At 37.6% G+C, this 27,060-nt stretch overlaps 2 protein-coding genes across 7 annotated transcripts in view; one reads left to right on the top strand and one right to left on the bottom strand.

The window, feature by feature from the left end:
- The window catches only part of LOC113109177 (NACHT, LRR and PYD domains-containing protein 3-like), a 1,077,877-nt gene that overhangs the window by 587,789 nt on the left and 463,028 nt on the right, over positions 1–27,060 (top strand). The gene's annotated exons all lie outside the window — the stretch shown is intronic.
- LOC113109187 (protein NLRC3-like) lies at positions 6,206–16,113 on the bottom strand. Its single transcript, XM_026272837.1, has 6 exons — positions 16,010–16,113; positions 14,844–14,977; positions 13,951–14,064; positions 10,924–11,037; positions 10,173–10,286; positions 6,206–8,111 (listed from the first exon to the last, which is right to left on the bottom strand). The coding sequence occupies exons 2-6, from the start codon at positions 14,954–14,956 to the stop codon at positions 6,206–6,208; spliced, it is 2,361 nt and encodes a 786-aa protein (XP_026128622.1). The 5' UTR covers positions 14,957–14,977; positions 16,010–16,113.

Raw genomic sequence — 27,060 nt, 5'->3', positions numbered from 1 at the left:
ACACAGCACTGAGACCAACTTATCATTTTATAGAGTTTAATGAAGAAATGTTTAATGTATTTACATGTGCTGTTATCATAAGAGAACTGTTCATTTTAAATATTACGATATATCATCACACACTACATTAACACGATATCGATAATTGTTGCTTTGAATATCACAGTTATCATCAATACCGGTATATCATGACACCCCTAGTCTCAACCAATCAGTAGGAAGTATTACATTCACAAACAATACCTCATTTTGTTTATTTTGTCTGACTTTCTGGCTTTCTGGGTGATTTGTTTTTCACTTCACAAATATTTTACAGTGTGTCATATATAATCTTACCACAGTTTCTCCAGTTTACAGCGAGGATCCTCCAGTCCAGCACAGAGACACTTCACTCCCGAATCTCTTATTTTATTCTGAGACAGATCCAGTTCTCTCAGGTGTGAGGGGTTTGATCTCAGAGCTGAAGTCAGAGCAGAACAACCTTCATCTGTGACGTCACAATCAATCAACCTGTAGAGAACAATGACACACTCTTCACTCTCTCAGATCAGATCAGTTTAGCTGTGAATCCATTAGTAAAGAGAAAGAACAAATCAATGTGTGATGAATCATTGGACTGAGATTTAAAATGTCAAAAAAGAAATCAAAATATCATAAATAATTTAAAGCCTCATTCAAAAAGAAAAAAAAAACTCCTTTACACTCTCAGGATTTTTAATGTCGTATGTAGAAGTTCATGCAAATCTATTTAATGACACTATTCATTACACAGCTGAGCTTCAGTGTTATTTTTCAATCTGTATTAATATGTATGGAGTAGTGGAGAGTGTGTGTGTGTGTGTGTGTGTGTGTGTGTGTCTGCAGTAAGAGTGTGTTTGTGTGTGTTTGAGTGTGTGTGTGTGTGTGTGTGTGTGTGTTTCTCCATCACTCAAGATATAGAATCCTTAAATCTCCTACACTGTGAGATATGATTCATATTTAGTGTAAATTGTGTCAGATAGTACTTACACCTCAATGTATTGCAGTGCTTTACAAAACAGTAGGTAATAACATATTCTTCACATTCACATTCAGTATTATAAATACAAGTAGTTTGTGTCTGTGTTGTCCGTGTACGTGTCTGGATTGCTCACACAGAAAGTATAACACAGTCTTTACACTCCAACAGTCTTTTGGAAACAGGGTTTTTAACCACACAAACAGCACTTCAGCTCGACTGAACAAAGTGTTCATAGAATGCAGTTCAATCAGGACCACTTCCCTCATGTATATTTAATGACAATTATAATTGCATCCAGTTAGTGTTGGCAGTATGGTTATGTTCTGTCCATGCAGCCATGCTTAGACAGAGTGGGGAGAGAAGCAAGACAAACCCCCCTGGGGTACAGAACAGAACCATTATAAGCAAATATAATTACAATTCTCAATTACATGAGTTGTAAACAAAAGGTCATAGAGACTGCTTCCAATGAAGACACTGTAAAGAAAGAACAAGTTAGATCAGATTACAGGTTCAGTTGGTGTAGTTGGGGTTGGAGGAGGGAGTTAATTGCAAGCAGCGATGCGATGGAGAGACACTGAATAATGGGAATTTAAATAGACCGCAGGTGATAGGCGTCGAGACTGGATTGGAACACGTCAGGAACAGCTGACTGTCAGCTGATGCAAGCGTGAATAACATGCAGCAGAGTATTTGATGAATGATTTTTATTTCTAAATTTTTAATGTAAAAATCATACTAACAATATAAGTACACCTAAGGAAACATTAAAAAGCATTTAAAGAAAAGGAAATAATCCATGTCATGGGACCTTTAATGGTAACACTTTACAATAAAATGTCATTTGTTAACATTAAGCTTTAACAAACATGAATGAACAATGAACAATACATTTATTACACACTTTATTAATCTTTGTTAATGTTAATAAAAACAGTTATTCATTGTTCATGTTAGTTCACAGTGCATTAATGTTTACAAACACAACTTGTGATTTTAATAATGCATAAGTAAATGCTGAAATTAACATGAACTAAGATGAATAAATGCGTCTAAATGTGGAAATATTGTTTACATTAACATTCTTTATGTTATTTATATATGTTAACTAATGTAATTAACTAACGTTAACTAATGAACCTTATTGAAGAATGAATGTAGATGAGGCATAAAGTGCATGGCACTGAGACCAACTTAACATTTTATAGAGTTGAATGAAGAAATGTTTAATGTATTTACATGTGCTGTTATCATAAGAGAACTGTTCATTTTAAATATTACGATATATCATCACACACTACATTAACACGATATCGATAATTGTTGCTTTGAATATCACAGTTATCATCAATACCGGTATATCACGACATCCCTAGTCTCATCCAATCAGTAGGAAGTATTACATTCACAAACAATACCTCATTTTGTTTAATTTTGTCTGACTTTCTGGCTTTCTGGGTGATTTGTTTTTCACTTCACAAATATTTTACAGTGTGTCATATATAATCTTACCACAGTATCTCCAGTTTACAGTGAGGATCCTCCAGTACAGCACAGAGACACTTCACTCCCGAATCTCTTATTTTATTCTGAGACAGATCCAGTTCTCTCAGGTGTGAGGGGTTTGATCTCAGAGCTGAAGCCAGAGCAGAACAACCTTCATCTGTGACGTCACAATCAATCAACCTGTAGAGAACAATGACACACTCTTCACTCTCTCAGATCAGATCAGTTTAGCTGTGAATCCATTAGTAAAGAGAAAGTACAAATCAATGTGTGATGCATCACTGGACTGAGATTTAAAATGTCAAAAAAGAAATCAAAATATCATAAATAATTTAAAGCCTCATTCAAAAAGAAAAAAAAACTCCTTTACACTCTCAGGATTTTTAATGTCGTATGTAGAAGTTCATGCAAATCTATTTAATCACACTATTCATTACACAGCTGAGCTTCAGTGTTATTTTTCAATCTGTATTAATATGTATGGAGTAGTGGAGTGTGTGTGTGTCTGCAGTAAGAGTGTGTGTGTGTGTGTGTGTGAATGAGAGTGTGTGTGTGTGTGTGTGTGAGAGAGAGAGAGACTGTGTGTGTGTGTGTGTGTGTTTGTGTGTCTGCAGTAAGAGTGAGTGTGTGTGTGTGTGTGTGTGAGAGAGAGAGAGAGAGACTGTGTGTGTGTGTGTTTGTGTGTGAGTGAGAGAGTGTGTGTTTGTTTGTGTGTGTGTATGTGTGTTTGTGTGTGTGTGCGTGTATGAGTTGTGTGTGTGTGTGTGTGTGAGAGAGTGTGTTTGTGTGTGTGTGCGTGTATGAGTTGTGTGTGTGTGTGTGAGAGAGTGTGTTTGTGTGTGTGTGTGTGTGTGTGTGTGTTTCTCCATCACTCAAGATATAAAATCCTTAAATCTCCTACACTGTGAGATATGATTCATATTTAGTGTAAATTGTGTCAGATAGTACTCACACCTCAATGTACTGCAGTGCTTTACTAAACAGCAGGTAATAACATATTCTTCACATTCACATTCATTATTATAAATACAAGTAGTTTGTGTCTGTGCTGTCGGTGTACGTGTCTGGATTGCTCACACAGAAAGTATAACACAGTCTTTACACTCCAAAGCCCCTTTCACACTGCCATTACAGCAAATACAGGGGTAAAGTGTTCCAGCAGTTGTTCCCTGGTCGCTAGATTCTGCACTTTCACACTGCCAGTGATGACCCGGTATATGTGCGTGCTTTCACACACAACCCTTGAAGATCCCGTAACGACACGTGACATCAGCGCGTGACGTGTAATGTACGAGTCGACAAAGCTTGGCACGTTATACTTTAACTGAAGCAAGCAAACGATCTCAGCGTCAGCGCGGAAAGTGAGGAACTAACTGATCTCTGCTTCATTACAGTTTGCACATATGTTTTTGTCGCGAATGCTGATCTTCCTTCAAAACAGCCGGTAAAAAAGTCGCGCGATAACGCGCGTCATCACTTCGATACCGAATTAGATCTGGCTTTTGTTCACACAGCGCTCGTTCCGGATCGATTACCGCAATGTTACTATGTCCCCGACCCGGGTTCGATTCGGTAATCAATTCCGGGACGTGGTTGCTTTCACACAGAAGGCGACCAGGCAATGTTACGGGAATATTGCGGGTCCGACGTGCAGTGTGAAAGGGGCTCAACAGTCTTTTGGAAACAGGGTTTTTAATCACACAAACAGCACTTCAGCTTGACTGAACAAAGTGTTCATAGAATGCAGTTCTTACAGGAGACTGAATAAATGAATCTGCTCCTGCGCTGATTGTAAAGAAGAACGTGATTGGCTACAGCGAGAACGTGCTACGATTGGTCAGTGAAGTGTGGCTGTTATCTGATTGGCTTGAGCAGACGGTGGGTGGAGTCACAAATATACAGAAAGACTTTCACTAATGAATGACAGAAAAAGTTGTTTGTAGAATAAAAAGATATTTGTGAAAATGTTTTTATTTTCAAATATCATTATATTTATTTGCCAATATTTTTTATATCATTTTTAATGTATTTTTTGTTATTCTCAACATTCATTTGTGGATCATAATCTTTTAATTTGTAATTATGCAACAATTATATCTCCATGCACCTAGCCCTAATATCAGTTATTAAAATAATCAATATTCCCCCATCACTAATATTTATATATATATAATATCACTGTACTATAAACACAGTTTCATCTCTCAGAAGCTGCTTGTCACTGCAGAAGAGTATTTGATGAATCAAGCTGCTAAAGGAGTGTTTTCTGCTTCCTCCTGATCACTTCTGAAGCAGAACAGCAGCGGAGAGCAATGAGGAGACGAGGAGAGGGATCACATGACATCAGCCAATCAAAACAGAGCGCATTTATCAGAAACCCAGCGTTTCTGAGACAAATATTCATCTTTTCAACATCAGTCACTGTTTGAGCAAAAACACCTCGACATTCTGAAATCAAGATACATTTACTGCAGAAGAATAATTACTTCAGATAGAAAGACCTGTTTTCTGAAGAAAGAAGTAAACATTCTGCTAATGGCAAGAAAAATAATCGTTTTCCCTTTGAATTATTAATATTATTTTTCTTACCTCATTGGCAGCTTTTTATTTTTCATACTTTGAGCAAAATATGCACAAACTCTTTACATTTTTCCGAAAAATAATTTTGCTCAAGTAAATTGATCTTGATTCAAGAATGTTTAGATATTCTTTCTAGAAAACAAGACAAAAATCCTAAGAAAATCATTTTTTTCAGTGAAGTAAACTGAGCACTTCTGAAGTTCTGTGTTTGTTATCCAGAACAAATTCAAGCAGCAGTAAATCTCAAGACTGTGTGCGTGTGCTTATGTTTTACTGTACGCTACACAGCACTGCATCATATTTAGACCGTATTTCACTGTATTCTTGACATAAAATCAAGAAAAGCTGGTTTACTTCACATCGGAGCATTAAAAGTGTCACCTGTTCAGTGCATGGATTTATATTCTGAATGAATCAAGGTGAATCATCAATCAAGGTGTTTCAGAACTGCAGAATTCACACAAATCTCTGCATTAATTCAAGAAATCAACAGATAAATGAGTAAATGAGAAGAAGGAGCAGGTTTGTTGTGGATCTGAAGCCGTGTCTCTGACATTGTTGAGCAGCGCTCGAGCACTAAACTACTGATGAACTTTTCCTGAAACACACAGAAGAATCTTCTCCAGCAGCGTGTTCACGAGAGAGAAGCTCTTCATTCCTCTCCTTCACAATCATAAAGATCATCAGTGGTGTCCTGCACATCATTGTTTTGAGCTGACTGTGAGATCTGATGCTCTAGAGCTGGATTTGTGTTTATTATAGTCTTCAGATCCTGATCTGATATATAGACCCTCTTTTATTTCTGTGTTTGGACACTAATGTTGTGAATCAGAGCTTGTTCTGTTGTCCTTCACAGAAATGAGTCACATCTGAGTTTGGAAAAGTCATTTTCACTAAAGGCTGACATGTAAATTTAATGAACCAGTTTCTCATGTGACGGGGTTGTTTTTACCCGCGCCGCTAACACACGCTTTACTCTAATATCTACTGGATTAAAAACACCTGTCCTGACTCCTTTAAGATTCTGTTATTCAGGAGAAAATCTCTCATTCAGGAACATTTATTGTAAAGGAGTCAGATTCATTATTAAATATGATAGTTTAGTTGATGATGAAACACTCACAGAGCTTTTCTGCAGTTGATCACAGCTGGTATCAGTCTGCTTCTCCCCTCAGCTGATGTCTTGTATTTCTCTAGGTCCAGTTCATCCAGTGGCTCCTCTGACATCTGAATCATGTAGGAGATTGTTGAGCACTGAGCAGGAGAGAGTTTCTCCTCTGAGTGTTTGTTTGATTTCACAAACTCCTGAATCTCTCTGAACAGAGTCTGATCTTTCACTTCCAGCAGACAGAGGAACAGATTGATCGACTGATCAGCTGAGAGATAATGACTACTCTTGATCTTGTGTTTAATGTCCTCTGTGGTTCTGCTGATGGTCTCTGAGCTGTTCTCTGTGTGTGTCAGTAGATCCTGTAAGAGTCTCTGATTGGACTCCAGTGAGACGCCCAGCAGGAACCGCAGGAACAGATCCAGACGTCCATTCTTACTCTTGAGAGCTTTATCTACTGCTGATGTTAGTAGATCATACAGAGAGACATTATCAGATCTGTATAAACTGAATTCATGCAGTGGCTCCATGTTCTTTGTTAAATTGCAGTAAAACAGATAGAAAGCAGCGAGAAACTCTTGAACGCTCAGATGAATGAAGCTGTAGACTTTCCTCTGATGAATCACAGATTCCTGCTTAAAGATCTCAGTGCAAATCCCAGAATACACTGAGGCGTCAGTGACGTCTATGCCGCTCTCAATCAGGTCCTCCTCATAGAACATCACATTGCCCTTCATCAGCTGTTTGAAAGCCACTTCAGCAAGTTTCACAATCACTTCTCTGTTGGACGGCAGGAGTTTCTCTGGATCTCTCTCTTCATACTTCTGCTTCCTCATGTTGATCTGAATCAGCAGGAAGTGGATGTACATCTCAGTCAGAGTTTGAGGGATTTCTGCTCTCAGATCTTCTTCCAGGAGCTTCTGAAGCACAGTGGATGAGATCCAGCAGAAGACGGGGATGTGGCACATGATGTGGAGGCTTCTTGCTCTTCTGATGTGTGAGATGATTCTGCTGGCTTGATGCTCATCACTGATTCTCTTCCTGAAATATTCCTCCTTCTGAGGCTCAGTGAATCCCTGAATCTCTGTCAGACGGTGGATGTATTCGGAGGGGATCTGATTGGCTGCTGCTGGTCTGGAGGTGATCCAGATGAGAGCAGAGGGAAGCAGCTCTCCTTTCATCAGCTTTGACATCAACACAGCCACTGATGAAGTCTCAGTCACATCACAAACTTTCTGAGCGTCTGAAAACATCAGTGTGATTCTGCTTTCATCCAGACCATCAAAGATGAACACAACTTTACACTCCTCATAAATCTGTGAGTCCAGATCTTGAAGTTCAGGATGAAAGTCCAGCAGAAGTCTGTGAAGACTGTACTGATGATCACGGATCAAGTTCAGCTCTCGAAATGGAAGCACAAACATGAAATCTACATCCTGATTGGCTTTTCCCTCGGCCCAGTCCAGAATGAACTTCTGCACAGAGACGGTTTTTCCGATTCCAGCGATGCCTTTAGTAAGAACAGTCTTGATCTGCTCTTTCTCCTCAGATCCTGCTTCAGCGGAGGCTTTAAAGATGTCATTGCAGTAGATTGGAGTGTCTTGTGAGTGTTGTGTTCTGGCTGTTTTCTCCATCTGTAAAACCTCATGTTCTTCATTCACTCCTTCTCTCTCTCCCTCTATGATGTAGAGCTGTGTGTAGATGCTGTTCAGGAGGCTTTCATTCTCCTGGAGTTTCAGTCCCTCACATAATCTCTCACACTTGTTCTTCATGCTGGTTTTGTGCTGCTCTTTGACTCTCTGTAGTTCATCATTCACTGCTTGATCATGTTTATTCAGAGACGCTGTAACGCTCGTGTTGTTCAGACAGAAGACAGAGGAGACTCCTCCAGAGATGCTTCGCTCTCCATCTGCTCTGCTGAAATATCACAAGAACAACTGATTAAACATGTCTCAAAATAAAGGATGTGTATATTAACATCTGAACTGATAGTAAGTAAAATTTATTTGTATAGCACATTTCACAGATAAAAATCACAAAGTGCTTCACAACAATAGTTAGAATACACAACACTTATAAAAAACATTACAGCACATAATCAAAATAAACAGAAGTACACATTAGAGCTGAACGATATATCGTTATCGTATCTATATCTAGATATGAACTTTCAAGATATTAATATTGAAAAAAGCAACGATATAGACGATATAGATTTCCCCTCCTCGCTCGCCCTGCATACAACTCTGGCAGTCACAACAAACATCAGTTTTACGAGTGCCCTTGACTGCACCGCTAACGCTAGCGCGCGCGCACTAGAGGGGGGTGGCGTTTCCATGGTGACGCGTCATTGCTCGTCACGTGACACACTGCAGCAACAACAGCGCTGAATGAATGATGATCTGCTTTTATATAATTTTTCCTTTTTTATTCAGAATATTCACAAATGTGTTAGTTATGGCATGAAATATCTGATATTCCGATTGTCAAATACATGCAAGTGGAAGTATATTGTTGTTTAAACACCTTTATAACGATCGCGTTAGTTGAGCTGTATGCGCGATGGGTGCCACCGTGTTAGTTTGTGCCGCAGACGCAGTTCAGAGAATCGGATCTGTTGGATTTACTACCTCTATGTTTACAACACGTGAATTCATCCACTTCTCCCAAAATACTAAAAAGTAAGTGGCTGGTGAACTGAGAATAGAATATGTAAACACTGAAGTTACTTACACAATGTATATCTGATATGAATAAAACGTGTCGAATTATAATGGAAAGGATTATTATTACCTCTTCAATAGACATCAGTGTGTATTTTATAAACTCTAAATGTATTGTTTTTTAGTCCTTATGTGAATTTATTTGTTTGAAATCTAAAATAAACAGTATGTGGTTGAAAACACTGAAAAGTTCGTCTGGCGCGAATGATTTCAATGTAAAGACGTGTTTACGCGTGTCCGGAGGTCTAGCAGCGCAGTAGACGAGTTATGAGTTATGAAAGGACCATTGCAAGCTGACAGCGACCGGCTTTTGTGGTGGGAAATTGTCAGTAATACCCCCACCTTGTGCAGCTGTACCCGAGTGTCTCTGGGACATCAGTGCGGTCCGAGCGTGTCTTCTCAACAGCTGGACATATAGTTAATACAAAACGCTCTGCTCTGGACCCCGAAAATGTTGATCGACTTGTGTTCCTGTCCAATGAATTTGTAATGGCCTTATTTTGCGCCTTTTTGCGCATTACAATATGTCTACCTAGTGTCGGTTACGTTCAATAAAAAAAACACACATGGCCTGTTCTCAAGTCCATTTAAAGTTTCATTTTTTGAACAGTTTTTTTAAATGGATTGAATCATTATTAAAAATAATCTTGGAGATTTTTGAATTGCCTAAATCATAAATGCAGCCTGCAGTGATGTTGTTCTTGTGTTATGGCAGCCGTCCCCTCTGCATATATATTTTTTGGAGAATGTTGCACTCCTGTTGCTGTTTGTTATTCTTCACGAAAGTTCATGCCAATAAATAAGAAATATTGCTGACTTGTGCGTTTCCAGCGCTCTCTTTACGTTCGTCCGTTATTTGACGCTGAAAAAGGAAACCTTTTTTTTTTTTTTTTTTGACATGGAAAAACGATTTTACAATCGATTCAATGAACACTTATGTCTTAAGCAAAAGAACACGTAGTCATATCGTATCGATATCGAGATATCTGGCATGAAAATCGAGATATGAAATTTTGTCCATATCGTTCAGCCCTAGTACACATAAGGCCACCCTACAGTCTAGTTAAAAGCCTCTTTAAAAAGAAGAGTTTTCAACTAGGTTTTAAAATGATAGATGATAGAGATATCAGTCTTGTATTTTCAGTATAATTTCAGTTTATTGATCTGTTTAACTTTTTGTGTAAAAAATCATAACTCATCTCTCTGTCTCTCTGTCAGTGCAAGCATTTTACTCTCATCTGCAGCAAAGGCTTACCTGGGGTCAGAGGTCACTGCTTCATCACTGAGTTTAGGAGGAGGACCCATGGATGCGTCACTCTTCAGAGACACACAGCTGTCATCAGGAGATGAAGATCTCTGACTGCAGATCCTGAGAAAACACACAGAAATATCACACTCTTTTGCTGTAAAAAAAAAAAAAACGACTCGACTGAATAAGCAGGCTACTTTCACAAGCTTTAAATATAAATAAAATAGAAATAAGTATTTATGTCCGATTAATTTTGAGTCCTGATAAATTAATTCATTATGATCAATGTATAACTTATTCTATAGTTAAAACATTGATGCTTTTGTTTTTGAATATATAACAAAGCATGCAAACAAACGGCAGCTTTTATCATGTTCCTGTGTGATCGCACATGTTCCAGTAATTTCTTTCTTAGTTTTCTGATAACTTCTCTTTGTTGGTGAAATGATGGGGTTTTGTTACATTGTTCCTGAGAGGCGTGTAAAGGGTGTGTTTTAGTGACGCGAAGCGTACTTCAGGCCCTGACTGTGGAAACCCTGCACTATTCTGGCCTCGGTGGTACTGGCCCGAGACTATGACCCCCGCCTGGCCCGCTTTAAGCCCTGGCTCGCACTGACCCCACAGTGGAAATGCGGCTCATGACTCCTTTAAGTGTTTGAGTCTGTGCCAATTTTCCCCAACCAAACCCCCCCCGTGTGTATTGAGTGTTTCTGACTCCCATAAAGCAGTTCAATCATCACCACACGATTATCCTCACCTGGGGTCAGAGGTCACTGCTTCATCACTGAGGTTAGGAGGATGACCCATGGATTCGTCACTCTTCATAGACACATAGCTGTGATCAGGAGATGAAGATCTCTGACTGCAGATCCTGAGAAAACACACAGAAATGTCACACTCTTTTGCTGTAAACAGTGATGATGACAGAAAGTGAGAATCCGCAGGATCAGTCAGATGTGACGCCAAAACACATTTACATCATGATCATCTGATCCGGACGCCTTCTCCACATGTGTGAATGGTTTGCCAGCAGAAGACAGTTTGTCTTCCACTAATAAACAAACTCTTAGCAATGCTGTGAGGTTTTCTGACCCACACTCTCAGTCATACAGGGGTCAAGCATCCAAACAAATAGTTCAAACTACATTTATCTTGAGGAAAAACCCAGTGTCTATACGAAAGAAAAGCTCTACAAGACTATTATAAAGCAGCCAAACAACTATAAACTGATTCTGAGCTGCACTTCTGGGTAAGTGTGTTATTAAAGAGTAACTAAACCCTAAACCAACTTTTTTTTGTTAATGATCTGTAAGAATGGGGCTTTATTAGTGCTGTTCATTGATTCGAGTAACTTTTTTGACATTTGAGTATAAAGTGTTTTAATTCTACAAATATATGGTGTAAAAACGTCTGAGTGCTGCCCTCTTCAGGTTGAACGGTGGCTACTGCAGTTGATTTTTCCTATAAGATGTTGCGGTGGCAAGTGACGTAAGCAGTTTCCAGCTCACCACGCCCCTTGCTACGAGCTACCACGCCCCTGGCAGTATCAAACCATCTTGTTCAGTCAAAATCACTGTAGTTTGTCAGGAGTTGGAATTGCAAGTATTGAAAACAATCAGGATAGCCTATTATAGCATCCATTTAGCATATCAATTATAGAGTTATTTAGATCTACAAGTTAGCGTAGATTTATCTGTATTTAGTACAGTGGTCAGGATGGTACGTAGGTGTAGTGTTGCTGGTTGTGACAGCACTGCTGGACTGCATAGTTTTCCAGCAGACTTTAAAATTAGGCACCTGTGGTTGCATGCACTTGGCCTGGAAGACCGTGAGTTCCTGCCTAGAGCTGGAGTGTGCAAACTGCATTTTAAACGGGATTGCTTCTCCAACGCAATGGAGGTGGAGATGGTCTTCTCCACACAGTTCGCACTGAAAAGCGACGTGGTGCAGGAGTTAAGACCGCAGTTTGAGCCAGTGGCTCGAATTGATATGAACAGACACCTCGACATCCTCCACTTCAGGTGAAAGTAGGTGAGAAAAGTCCTCTACTTCAAATGATCGCTCTGTTGAAAAGCTACTTGTGTCATTACAGTCACTCTCCATTTTAGCGTCTCTGACAGCAGCTGTCAATCAATCCGTCACTGCGGGTCTCAGGTTCACGTCGCACTCTCTCAGCCCCGCCCTCGGTTCTTCCCCTCTATCTCAGCTGTGATCTGCCCACTTTTCAGCATTTTTCAAATATTGTCTGTGGGTGGAGTCAGGCTCTGACCAGGGGTTTAGTTACACTTTAACTGTTCTTCATGATAAAACACTAGAACTACTGCTACTACTGTCTAGTCTATGTACATGTTTCAGGTTTAAATATCACTGTATGCAATAACTGTAGGGCTAATACACTATTTCCTCTATGAGCTTCATATGTGAATATTATGTAGATCTATTGGTTACATCAAATTCATGTTTTATTCATCAGTGCAGTCTGTCTCTTTAATGCTAGAAATCATAAACCACTGTTTCGATTCAAAGTGTGTCTTTGATGACGGTATTCGGGAAAAATGAAAATCATGTTTTGTTGCATTTTCTGATATACAAAGGCACAAAACATCTGTTCATTATTTTATGTTTTTTTTCTTCCACTTGTTTCAGTTTTTCTGCCTCAACAATTTGCTGCAGTGCTGTAAACGTAACGCCTCTTGTTCAGTCTGTCGACTCTAATACTGGATCATCTCTCACCTGTTTATTCCACTCCTAAAACTCCTTCAATTAAACTCCACAACAACCTTTTTTTATATTTGTCCTTGTAAAAAAGGTGTTGTCATATAATAATGTGAGGTTTTCTTAACTTTGAGGATGAACATCTTGTCATCTATTTCTGGCCTCCTAGCATGAATAAATATTAATGTGAAATACGATTGAGAGTCTGCACAAGGTGTTTATTTTGAAATGTACATGATTTTTTTCCTTTTATTTTGTATTTGCTGTGCGGTTTGGACATGGCGTGCATCAAAAATAGACTATGCGCCCATCTTTAGCGAAGTGCCGTGGAGAGCCTCTTCTGGGACTCTTTTAAAAAGTGCCGCGGCGCGTCTGGTGTAAACACAAGCATTGACCAGAGTGACCACGAACAGCTCCGGTAGCTGTAACACACCACAGACGTGTGCAGTGGAAATCAGGGGTCAAACAGTGTTAAGTGCTGCACATCCTGGCCCTGACAAGCATCAAAAGTCCAGTCATCAGCGGATGACAGGTTTTGACCCAGCTAAACTGTGAAAGGGACTTCTCAACTATGAACAGTGTAATACAAACTTTTCACAATAGGATTTGTTGCTTTTAGCGATATGTTAAGCTATCACATTTAACAGTTAATGCATTTGCAGGTCAAGACAAACATCTGCAAAAGGCTGCAAGGAGACAATCTTGCAGCACGCATGAGGATCTCAATAAATGGACCAGACGTTTCTGACTTTCCATATCAAGAGGCTCTGGCAATGTTCTTCCAGAAGCCCAGAAAGATACAGTGCAGTGACAAAAGCTGCACACTTTGGGGATAAATTACACGTTTAGTTTAATGTACAGTTCAAATAATTGTTCAGTTAATATATTCACAGCTGCCATTAAAAGAAACAAATGAACACCATGACTCCTTTAAGTGTTTGGGTCTGTGTCAATTTTCCTCAACCAACCCCCCCCCCCCCCCCCAAAAAAAAGCTGTAAACTTAGGGGAACACTTAATATGTATGACTGCCATAAAGCAGTTCAATCCTCACCACACGATTATCCTCACCTGGGGTCAGAGGTCACTGCTTCATCACTGAGGTTAGGAGGATGACCCATGGATTCGTCACTCTTCATAGACACATAGCTGTGATCAGGAGATGAAGATCTCTGACTGCAGATCCTGAGAAAACACACAGAAATGTCACACTCTTTTGCTGTAAACAGTGATGATGACAGAAAGTGAGAATCTGCAGCATCAGTCAGATGTGACGCCAAAACACATTTACATCATGATCATCTGATCCGGACGCCTTCTCCACATGTGTGAATGGTTTGCCAGCAGAAGACAGTTTGTCTTCCACTAATAAACAAACTCTTAGCAATGCTGTGAGGTTTTCTGACTGCACTCTCAGTCATACAGGGGTCAAGCATCCAAACAAATAGTTCAAACTACATTTATCTTGAGGAAAAACCCAGTGTCTATACGAAAGAAAAGCTCAAGGCTCTCAGATCGCTACATAGGCATATAACATAATATTTTACAGTCACTTCCAGCACACTAAAAACTGATATTTGTCCAATGATATTTGTTTATTACAAACTGAAGTACTGTCTAGTAACAAGAACACTAACCGCAGCTCTACAAGACTATTATAAAGCAGCCAAACAACTATAAACTGATTCTGAGCTGCACTTCTGTGTAAGTGTGTTATTAACTGTTCTTCATGATAAAACACTAGAACTACTGCTACTACTGTCTAGTCTATGTACATGTTTCAGGTTTAAATATCACTGTATGCAATAACTGTAGGACTAATACACAATTTCCTCTATGAGCTTCATATCGTAACGTCTCTTGTTCAGTCTGTCGACTCTAATACTGGATCATATCTCACCTGAGGTCAGAGGTCACTGGATCATATCTCACCTGGGGTCAGAGGTCACTGGATCATATCTCACCTGGGGTCAGAGGTCACTGGATCATCACTGGATTCAGGAGGATTCATGGATCTGTGGCTCTTCAGAGACTCTCTGGTGTGATCTGGAGATGAAGATCTCTCTCTGATCTCCATAATGACAGACTGACACGAGGCCTGTATAACAAACACTTAACTAATCATACATGACTATATATCCATTCATTCTTCAATTATTATTATTATATAACAGAATATCCATTACACTTTCAATAATTCAGAGAATTGTGATGAGGAAGATGATAAAATCATCAGCTCCACACTTCAGTCACAGTCTGAATATTTCAGGAGATCAGTGTGTGATCATGTGTCAGCAAACATGCGTCTGTTCCTTCCAGAGAAAGGAGAAAGATTAAAGAGGTCATCAGATGCCCATTTCACACAAGTTTATATTATTCTTTAGGCTCTTAGTGAAAATTCTGTAACATAGTTTGGTTAAAATAATCAAAAACAATAATCTGTAGAGATCAGAAATATCAAATATATTCCATCTGTCGCTCAAACAGGCCTCATATTTGAGCTTTTCTTTCCTTTTAAAACTCGTTTGTTCTATACTCTGATGTCAGGTTCATTTCTGCTTATTTTCCTCACTGGGCTGTTGTTTTTGGGGGAAATAAGACAAATAACGCGGAACTGATGACTTTGCGACCTGCAGAGCGCGCTCCCGAGATCACGTGTGTGACACACCTGTATGTGGTTTGACGATATTGGACGAGATCTGCTGAAACCAGAGCTGTTTTCTAGATGAATTCAACTCAGTCCATAAGTGATGCTCTTTAAAATAATAGCAGCATATCGTGTGAAAGATTAATTAACGATATGTTTACATACAACGAAGAAGTCACAACTTAACACGGACACCAGTTAAACTGTAACACCTGCCAAAAATTTAATCCTGCTTATCTTTCAACTTGAACGCCCACCTTCGCATATTAATTTGTAAAGAATCCGTAAATTAATCTCAACTAAAAGAATCCCCAGAGTTTGATATTATTATAATCCCGAAGATGAACTTCCGGTCATGTAATTTTACAGGCGTCACAACTCACTACAACGGTTTAAAGATCGAGTTTAGTATGAAAACAACGTGAACACGAAAACATTGTACAATTATATGACATGAAATCAAAAGCTTATAACTGAACTTACCGTAATGAGATTTTTATGCCAGTTTTTAAGTCTTCGAAATGTGAAGTTACATTCGGTAAGTATCGAGAGTTTACTTTCGATTTCAACACAAAGGTGTGTCCTCGTGATGCAGACTGCGCATGCGCAAGAGACTCAGGTGTCAACAACATACAAACCCCGCCCATTTGTCTGCTTTCATCTGTCTGCTGTCAGTCTATCGTTAAATGTGTTTAGCGCCACCTGCTGCACTGGAGTGTGTGACAACGCGTCCTCAATTACATTCTACTTGATCGAGTCTCATGAAGAAATACTGTTTCATACACACCTTCAAATGGTAGTTATGATTTCTTTCAATTCAATTCTTTTTAAATTAAAGCTTTTTGTAAATAATATACATTTAATATACATTTCAACTACATATCTTAAATGTATCTGTGCTTATTTTATTCATAACAATCGTTGTAATTAATTGTGTATACATATGTCCTAACCCCAGTCTAGAAAATATATATCTTCCCTGTTTGTCTGTATCTCATCATCTCTCTTCTGCCACTATTGCATTTTAATGGACACTTTGCTTTAGTTTTTTTCCAAGGTGGATCTCTATGTTTTCATTCCTTGTATATGGTCTTTGGTATTATAACATTAATAATAACATTAACACAACACCAAACTAACACTTTTGGACTTCCTCTGTGTGTCGTTTTATTTATTTATTTACATAACTGTCACACATCTAGTACAAACACATGTTTATGATCCAGAATTACAGTGTATACTCTTTTCTTTATTTACTCTAAATAATGGAAGTGAAATGTGACAACATGCCCCATAGGTGTGACACACTGTAACATCTGAGGGACACGAAACAACGTAAACTCATTTTGGAGTTTGACAATGATTTTGGAGTTTGGGCCGGATCTGATCAACACAGAGCAGAGTTCAAAACAATGAGAGCAAACAGATGAAGAAACACAAAGAGATGAACACAACACTTCCCTCCAGAGAACACCAGAAAAATAGATGATACATTTCTGAACATTGAACACTGACTCTCAGTCTTTATCCATTTGTGTCCTGTGGTTTCTCATTAAACTTCATGACAGTAAATAGAGTAAATTACTTCACTAATGTCACAGAAAAGCAGCGTGACAGCGCTCCCATCTGCGCAGCTGGAATTTAAAGCTGTTAGTGTCTGATATGCTTTTAACTGATCTGGGGTTAGTTTTGTAGCTTCACTTTTAATGAATTTAATATTTGTGAATAATAAAAAAGTAAAAGTTTGTTGTGTTCAATTTGCCTAGCTCACAATAAAAACACCAAAAGCACTACATAATAATAATAGAACACAAATTATACAGACAATTATATTTAATGTTGTTTCATTATTTGTAGATTAGAGTTCATAAATGACACATTCATGAAAACAGCTGTAAATGTTTTCTAAAAAGCTGTCATTATTCATGTTTGGACCGAGTTCACATTGCATTTACACAGTTTTGATGATCATCTGTCTCCAGTGTCTCATGTTTCCAGCAGAACTCACTAGAAATCACATTTGGGACAAATCTAGAGCGACCGTAAAGTGAAAACAGATTACAATTCAGAAAACACAAAATAATTCAGCAAACAGTATAACGAGTCAGAAATACAAAACCATAGATTTAAATAATAAAGGCTAACTTACTAAATTATCTACCGATTTTCAAACTCTTTGGCTTGTTATAAATGTCAGAGATGTACTTATGACACTGAATACTTATAATTATAACCATGGACTTCCATATGAAAATAATATTGAACAGAACAGATTGGTGCAATGAATATACACACGCACAAGGTATTTATGTTAAAATAATATATTATAGACTACTAAAACTCAGAGTACAGAATGGCAACATGAGATATATATATATATATATATATATATATATATATATATATATATATATATATATATATATACACTTTTATAATACAAATATTACTATTATAATAAAATAATCTGAATTATTATGTTTATCTGAACTTCTTCAGGCTTGGGCCATTCACTAGGCTTTCCTCCTCTACATTGCACTATGTCTACTTCAGAGATCACTGTTCCCAGATATTTTTGTGTACCATCAAATGCCTGATCTCTTTAGAAAGCTGAGACCCTGTAGTTTCTTATGAAACAATCAGAATAATTGTGTGAAGTACTGGCACAGAGTTATAGAGACTAGAATATAGTTTTTTCTTTCTGCCGGACAACAAGCATCTCAACTGAACACATTTCAGCCTCTAGGTCACTTGATAAGACTTTAGAAACACAACTGAGCCCAAGCACCAGCTCGTGTGAAGCTGTGTGCAAAAGCAGATCAATAGAGAATGAAATAGAAGTGATTTAGACCATTTATTTGCCAAGCTTTGCTCATGTGTTTTGTAAGATGTTTTGTTTCCAGTCAAGACTTGGAGAAACTTGTTCATGCCTTTATCACCAGCAGGGTGGACTATTGTAATGGGCTCCTCACTGGCCTTCCCAAAAAGAGCATTAGACAGCTGCAGCTCATCCAGAACGCTGCTGCCAGGATTCTGACTACAACCAGAAAATCTGAGCATATCACACCAGTCCTCAGGTCCTTACACTGGCTTCCAGTTACATTTAGGATTGATTTTAAAGTACTTTTACTCATATATAAGTCACTAAATGACCTAGGACCGAAATATATTGCAGATATGCTCACTGAATATAAACCTAACAGAGCACTCAGATCACTAGGATCGAGTCAGTTAGAAATACCAAGGGTTCACACAAAACAAGGGGAGTCCTCCTTTAGTTACTATGCTGCCCGCAGTTGGAATCAGCTTCCAGAAGAGATCAGATGTGCTAAAACACTAGTCACATTTAAATCTAGACTTAAATCTAGACACACAGTGTGTGTGTGTACACTGCTCTGTGTGTGTGCACTTCGGATGGGTTAAATGCAGAGCACAAATTCTGAGTATGGGTCACCATACTTGGCTGAATGTCACTTTCACTTTCACTTTCACTTAAAACTCATCTGTTTAGCTGTGCATTTACTGAATGAGCACTGTGCAATGTCCGAACTGATTGCGCTATATTTTCACTGTTTTTTGTTTTGTTTTGTTTTTTATGTAAAATTATTTTCTAACTGTTTTTAAATGTTTTAATCATTTTAAAAGTTTTAAAATTGCTTGTTTTATTTTTGTTATTATATTTCTTCATGATTATTTTACTTTCTTTTATGTAAAGCACTTTGAATTACCATTGTGTACGAAATGTGCTATATAAATAAACTTGCCTTGCCTTATTAGCAATATAAGCGCAGTTAGCAGCAACCACGCCACTGATGCTAATGGGCTATAAGCTATTAGCGGACCCGGGAGATCAAAATGAAACTTGTGATAGCGAGGCACTCTGTTTGTTTTTGTTGTAGAATAAAATATAGGATATATTCACATGTTATATAAACGGAAACGATGGTGTATAAAATAGATTTTTAAGTTAAAAACAGTCGACAAAAGAATATAGTGAAGGAGCTCAAATGCAGTACGGATGCCAACAACAAATAGGAAGTATTTGTCAGTCAGTCGGGATTGAACTGTCGTAGCTGAAGGGTTAACGTTAACGTTGTATAAAAAAAAATTATGTTGTCAGTTTACTTAGCAAAAGTAGGATGTTTTATTTATTAATTGGGCAGAGGCTTAAAACAAGTTTCAATGCTTTTGAATGTTTCTATCATTTCCCTCGTGTGGCAGACGGGAAGAGTCCTGCCATAAAGAAGACCATTTTATATGTTTTGAGATGATATGTGTTCTCTCAATATTAATGTATAGTCTTACTAATTAAGTACATGAACTCTTCAAACTGTTATTTTTATATTTACACCATTTATTTTCCACTGGCACAATGTGTTATCTATGATTTTACTCTTGTAGGCTATATGTATTGATGAAATATGGTTAATATTCTGGTAATTCTGTGTTGTTAAAGTTCAGCTCTGAAAAATAAAAGATGAATCATGAATAAAGCTGTTGGTGTGAAGCAATAAGTTGTTATTAAATAATAAAATAATAGTACTTTTAAAATTACATTTCTAAACTGAATAGTGTCACTTTTAACTTGTTCATATTACCTTTAGTAGTATAACTTGGGCAAAAATATGAAGTACTGGCACAACTTAATTATAACCACGCATGATATTTAATGCTTTTGTAAATGTTTTAGTAGTATTTTAAAATAATTGCCTTTTCTGTTTTTCTTTCTTTACTGTTTTTTTAGGTATGAAGCTGAGAAGTCTGCACAGGCCCAGGAATAACACCATTTCATCCTGTTCTGTTCAAGTATTTTTGTATTAACACTTTCTGTGAAGCCCATATTATACATTAAAGGGTATTCTTAAAGCATTCTAAGGAATGCATTATAATACAACTTATAAAATGTTGGATCATCTCATGAACATTCATAAGAACAGGTTTAATGTATTTACTCATTTATGGTTATAGCTTTAAGAGTGATTATTTATAACACAATGAACACGTTGCATCCACTTCTACAATGGATTATATTTCTTATAGTTATAATGTATTATACGTCTCATATCTTGCCATTTTTCTGATGCTACTTGAAGCGTTCAAAGACCACTTATAAGTAGTAGTAGTAATAATAATGATAATAATAATAAAAAGTTTTCTCTCAAACAGCCATAAGATCAGATATCAGATCAGAAGAATTAGCAATATTACACATTTGCTTTGAACTATTTTTTATTGTAATATCAGTTTGATTATTTTGATGGTACCCCTTAGACAGCTGTTGGGTAACTCTGCAACTATATCAACTAGCGGCCACTGGAGTATTACTATGTCTGCTTATTACGCCCTGCGCCTAAGGGTAGTAGAAAACTCTAAATAGGGCGTAATAAGACTGGGTTGTGGTGATGGAATCCCAAGAACGAGTCACTCCGGTCGATAATCAACAGGCACAAGATGTTAATCAGTATAAGTTATTAGATTTATTAAAAGTTAACAAGTGAAACAAAGAGCATCTCTCCATGGTATCCCAAAGGCCAAAATAACAAACAAAACAAATCTAGAAAGGAAAAGAGTAATAACTAACCTCAAATAATAAAAGTAAAATACATCTTACTTCCCTAACTTCCTAACACAAAACAAAACCCAAACAAGATAGCCAAAACAAATCGGCAGGACACCCCTTTGCTCCACGTTGATTACTAGCATTTACTTCATACTCAAAAGTGACAAATTTGATCATCGGCCGGAGAAGGGATCCAGGAGCTCTCAACCCAACCGCGTCCGAACTAATAAAGAGCTCCCCGTTGAATGCCGGCAGCGTCCTTTTTAAAGTCCACGCCTTGTCTCCACCACCAATGGCGATCGTACATCCAATCAGTAGGCATCCTATCAGAAACCAGATGGAGTAAGAGGGAGGAGAAAGTACACACACACAGCAGGAAAATCAGGTCGTAACACTGCTACTGTAAATATATGCTAACACTTTATTTTGATGGTCAACCAACAGATAACTGACATACTGTAGGTGTCTTTGCAAGTACGTCAGCTTATTCTACCAAACTAGATTCTACCATTCTTGAGCTACTGATACTCTAATGAGAGTTAGTTGGGATGTAGTGGCAAAGTTGCTTATAATAGAATGTTTAAGAGGACCATCAAAATAAAATGTAACCATATAAAAGATTGGTTTTTTTTTTCAGTTAAGAGTATCACATCAATTAACATTAGCTTCAAAGGAAACACTCAAGTAACACTCAACATCTAACCACTCACAAGCTGTAATAAGATACTGTGCAGATCTTAAACAATGTCAAGATTTGATACAGTCCATTATACTGTAAATTAAGTAGATTTAATATGGTGTTCATAGTGTTATAAATAATCATACTCTTAAACTTATAACCATGATGAATTATATTATGCATTGTATTGTGATGTATTATAAGTGTTATAATTATTCATGAGTTGATATATGTTTTTTTTTATAATGCATTATGCATTTATTACAATGCCTTAAGAGTACCCTTATAATGTATTATAAAAATGGGCTTCATAGAAAGTGTTACAGTATTTTTATCCAGTTTTGTTTTATTTTGTTTTACCCAATAAAAAATGTGATTTAGAGATTCTGAGTTGAAGTCATTTTCTTCAAATTTTAAATATTTTAACATGTAATTTAAAATGTATTAAGCACCAATTTGTTAGGTAAATATTTTTAATTTAGAGTTTTATTGCATATTAGCACATTAACTTTATCCAGAGGAATTAATAAAGAAATATAAATGGGGCCCAGTTCTGACCCACTGTCGTCCCACTAAAACCCCATATAAGGGCCATTTGTGGGTCTAGTGTAATCACCCAGCTGGGCCCCATAAGGGTTTTGTATGTGGCCCACATTGGCCCCAATTATTAGAGCCCACTTGGAGCCCACTATGGAACCATCATGGGCCCCTATGGGTTAACACACACGGGGCCCAAGTGGAGCCGATGGACAAAAATGGGCCCACATGGAAATGTTGGCTGGTATGATGCCTCAAATGATTTGCGAACCAGCTCCGAACTCCCAAACTGACTCAAATGATTGGCGAACCCGCTACCCAGCCTTTATAAGTATACGTTTTCATGACAAACGCTGTTAATCCAAATAAGGAGATACAACATTAACTGCATGAAAATAAAACAAAAGGACATCACAACATACTAAATTAATTATTTGTTATTTCCTGCTTCTTCCAGACACTGGCTCTATCTAGTGGAAACACATGACACTGCAGCATCCCTCGGAGGACAAAAACATAAACATGAACAGATGAAAATACATTATATGATATTTGTCATACTGAACATACAGGACATCAGTCTCCCCATGTTTACATATCCCATATAACTGGGGATATTTCCTCGCACTAATAATAAAGAAATACTCTTTGCCTTCGCCAAGGAATAAATAACAAGATATCCGCTTGTTATTCACGTAGTGTAGCGGACTTCGTCTCTCACCACAAAGAACCACACGACACCACTGGCTTCGGTGGAACACTTCTGCAGTTTATTAAGACAGGACAGGGATTAACAGCACAAAAAAACACTCTCTAGCCCCTTTCACTTTTTTGCACTTTCACACTGCCAGTGATGACCGGTATATGTGCGTGCTTTCACACACAACCCGTGAAGATCCCGTAACGACACGTGACATCAGCGCGTGACGTGTAATGTACGAGTCGACAACGCTAGGCACGTTATACTTTAACTGAAGCAAGCGAACGATCTCTGCGTCAGCGCGGAAAGTGAGGAACTAACTGATCTCTGCTTCATTACAGTTTGCAGATATGTTTTCGTCACGAACATTGATCTTCCTTTAAAACAGCGGGTAAAAGAGTCGCACGATAACACGCGTCATCACTTCGACACGGAATTAGATCTGGCTTTTGTTCACACAGCGCTCGTCCCGGGTCGAACCCCGCAATGTTACTAGGTCCCCGACCCGGATTCAATGCGGTAATCAATCCCGGGACGTGGTTGCTTTCACACAGAAGGCGACCCGGCAATGTTCCGGAAATACTGCGGGTCCGACGTGCAGTGTGAAAGGGGCTTCTGTAACAATCCATTATTGTGTGAACACATACAGTATGCTAGTGCTTTAGTATAATACTATATGGATGCTCAAGTTTGTACATGTGATGTTTTTTTTTTTTTTTTTTTGTAAGCTGAATGTTTTTTTCACTTAATATGATACGCAATATGTTCTTTATATTGTTTATTTCAAAAGAAGGGGGATGTAGTATTCTTAGATTCTGCTAAGAACCAATCACATGTCAGAGACATTGTATCCTATGTTCTTATTGGCTATAGCATTTGCCAGTAAAGTTTATGCCGATTGGCACAAAAAGTTCAGTGTGTATTATGCTGCTGAAGAGTTAACAATCAGGGTATCTTCAGTCCATTCCTAATCCGTTTCAAATTAAAAAACAGAAAACGAAAAACTCAAGAGGATTCAAGTGAGAGAACATGAATTAAATAACGAGAAATGGAAAATGGCTCGTTTATTCGTTATTCCATCTAGGTTAACAAACGGAAAATGAGTTTTTGACTTGATTTCTCATTTTGTCGTTTTGGGTTTAAAAAACGGCTTATGGCTTCAATATTTCATTCGCACTTGTGGGCGGAGCTGAAACGCTCCTTTCATCTGATTGGTCGGATCGCTCCGCCTTCAACTCGGTCTCCTCAGTCTTTCAGAATAAGAGTCTTACAAGAGCAATGTCTGAAACCAGATGTAGCTTGACACATAATTCGTGTTGCTGCGACTTGCAAGTCACCTCTTTAAATTATTTCTAGGTTATAGTATTGTATGAATATTGTCCCACTGTAAATACAGTGCAAATAGTTCTGTCTCCTTGGATAAAAGTGAAGTGGAAATAAAAATCAATAATAGACTGAACAGTTCCATGTTAATATGTCTGTAACATTTACCACTCTCGTCTTTTAAGTCTAAAGGCACTAGGTAGGTGTGTGTGTGACATTAAAAATTAATTGGGAAAATTTATATAGTTCATTTTATGAAATAAATGTGTAATATTAGTTTTATTACATACTAAATTGAATGATATTATTCTTTTAGTCTTCTTTGTTGGCCTTGAGAAAGCCGACATATATTTGAACATTATTATCATTTATTATGAGAGTAATTGACAACGACTAAAATTTTAATGTTTCACCAAATTCAGCTCAGATCTTCAGACTCGTCTGACTCATGCTGTAACTGGTCAGACTTTGTCCTTCTCAAAAAATCCTAGTGACTTTCATTATCTGAGCAATGAAAGTCTTACACTTAAGGTCCACTAGAGGGGGAGACAGGATTTCTGTTTATGTAAGTTTAAATGACAGATAAATACATGAATTTCATGTGTAACACAGGTTCTTCAATGATAGATGAGGTGGTAGGGGGGTATACCTTAGCTCAATGATAGCTGTATAATATAAAACAACATTAACTACTGCAGCTGGTGCCAAATAAAAATGATTAAGTTTTGGAAAACTGCAAGTCAAATGTACTTGCACAAATGACTTGCTGTTACATAATACCCCATATGCGTTGTTGGGGACGTTTTCGTCCACTAGGGGGTAAAGTTGAGTCTTATTTTGGCCACAACTTTCTCTGTGTTGCAGCTAATGGAATGATTGGTGACAAATCTTATTTTTACACTTATTTTGGGAAAATGCTTGAAAATTTTCAAAAACTCAACAGTATACTGTGGGTAAATTCACTAGCCTTTTGTTATGTTTGGGATGAAAACACCCACTAAATTAAAATGCTGTAAAAATGTCTCAGATAAAGATTTTTTTATTTTGTTTTGCATAAATCTATTAATCACCCTCAGTCCTGATCAAAACTACCAAATGTTTAAAAAGAAAATCCAAGATTTTAACTCTTTAATTACCAAGTTCATAAATGATGTCACTGATTTGGGAAGAAACACACAAAATGACATTTTCAATATAAAAAGTAATTGTGGACTGGATATTTTTTTTTACCTCTTATGACAGTCTTGGGCATGTCAAAGATTAGTAACTGTAGATTGGCTTTGATGTATTGTTAGTTTTTGTGCAGCATTAGATTTTAATTTTTTCTCCCTCATTTATTGTTGGTGGCTGTTTTTGTCCCATTGACTTCCATTATAACGACATTTTTTGATGCAAAGCCATGACACCATATAATCATGCACTCTTGATTGTTGGTGGTTTCCCCTGTTGGGAAGAGGTAACATTTGTTATTTTTACAGTTGATCACTAGGTGGGACCATTAACCCTTTAGATAGGCCTGTGCAAAAAAAAGGCTTAGTTTCTGGCCTGTATATAGAGTTATATGGAGTTTAACAGCAAATTATAGTGTGTGTGTGTGTGTGTGTGTGTGTTTGAGAGAGAGAGAGAAAGAGAGAGAGAGAGAGAGAGAGAGAGAGAGAGGGTGAGAGAGACCTTTGTGCACTTACCTTGATGTATCTGAAAAAACCAACAAGGAAAACCACAAACAATCAAGAATGCATGATTATGTTTCATGGCTTTGCAATCAAAAATGTAATTATAATGGAAGTCAGTGAAAAAAACATCCACCAACAATAAATTAGGGGAAAAAAAAATTTATCTAATGCTTACAGCAGTTTAATTGAGTGAATGTTTTCATCCCAAACATAACGAAAGGGTAGTGAATTTGAACAATGCACAAGGGATACATAATAATTTTTTTTTGGCACCAGCCGCAATTAATGTTGACAGCTAGCAGGAGTGTGGTGGGGTGCGAGGTCTGTTTTGACCAATGGATGGAGACCTCAAGGCAGTGGCCTTAATGCTTATCTGAAGATTTGTCTTTATAGATTACAGTTTACATTGTACTTACTGAAGTACACCTCTGCATGCAGACACCCAACTGTACAAATTCATTTATAGATTTAAAACCCAGTCCTGAACCGGGAGAACCATGTTCTGCAGAGTTCAGTTCCAACACACTTGCTTGGACATTGCTACTGATCCTGAAGACCTTGCTTAGCTTAGGTGTGTTTATTTGGGGTAGCTAAACTTTGCAGGACACTGGCCAACCAAGAGGAGGACTGAGAGTCCTGACATTAGCATTTACATTCAGTGCATGTGATTTATCAACACTGAGTACATCTAAAAGTTCCAGATGGACAAACGTTAAATGCATAAACCAGTGTGAATAAAAAATATATTAAAATACATTTTGAGGTAGGTTGAAAAAGCCAGAATGGGAAGTTTTAAAGTACAGCTTGAAGTGTTAAGTTTATTCTTGTACACAGATATGGCATATTCATGGTAGTACACATGAAATTAATGTATTTATTTGCCATTTTACGTAAATAGAAATCCTGTCTCCCCCTCTAGTGGACATTAAGTGTAAGACCTTCATTGCTCAGATAATGAAAGTCACTAGGATTTTTTGAGAAGGAAATTTGGTGAAACATTAAAATTTTAGTCGTTGTCAATTACTCTCATAATAAATGATAATAATGTTCAAATATATGTTG

The sequence above is a fragment of the Carassius auratus genome, chromosome 9 (assembly GCF_003368295.1).
Source record: "Carassius auratus strain Wakin chromosome 9, ASM336829v1, whole genome shotgun sequence".
Taxonomy (NCBI): domain Eukaryota; kingdom Metazoa; phylum Chordata; class Actinopteri; order Cypriniformes; family Cyprinidae; genus Carassius; species Carassius auratus.
Note: the sequence above shows the minus strand (reverse complement) of the source record. Positions and strands in the feature narration are given on the sequence as shown.

Excerpts from the sequence above, each read along its gene's own strand:
- LOC113109187 (XM_026272837.1), bottom strand. The coding sequence starts at position 14,956 with ATGGAGATCAGAGAGAGATCTTCATCTCCAGATCACACCAGAGAGTCT. Across the intron at positions 14,065-14,843 it reads CCAGTGACCTCTGACCCCAG|GATCTGCAGTCAGAGATCTT; the intron begins GTGAGATATGAT and ends GTGTTTTCTCAG. Across the intron at positions 10,287-10,923 it reads GCAGTGACCTCTGACCCCAG|GATCTGCAGTCAGAGATCTT; the intron begins GTGAGGATAATC and ends GTGTTTTCTCAG.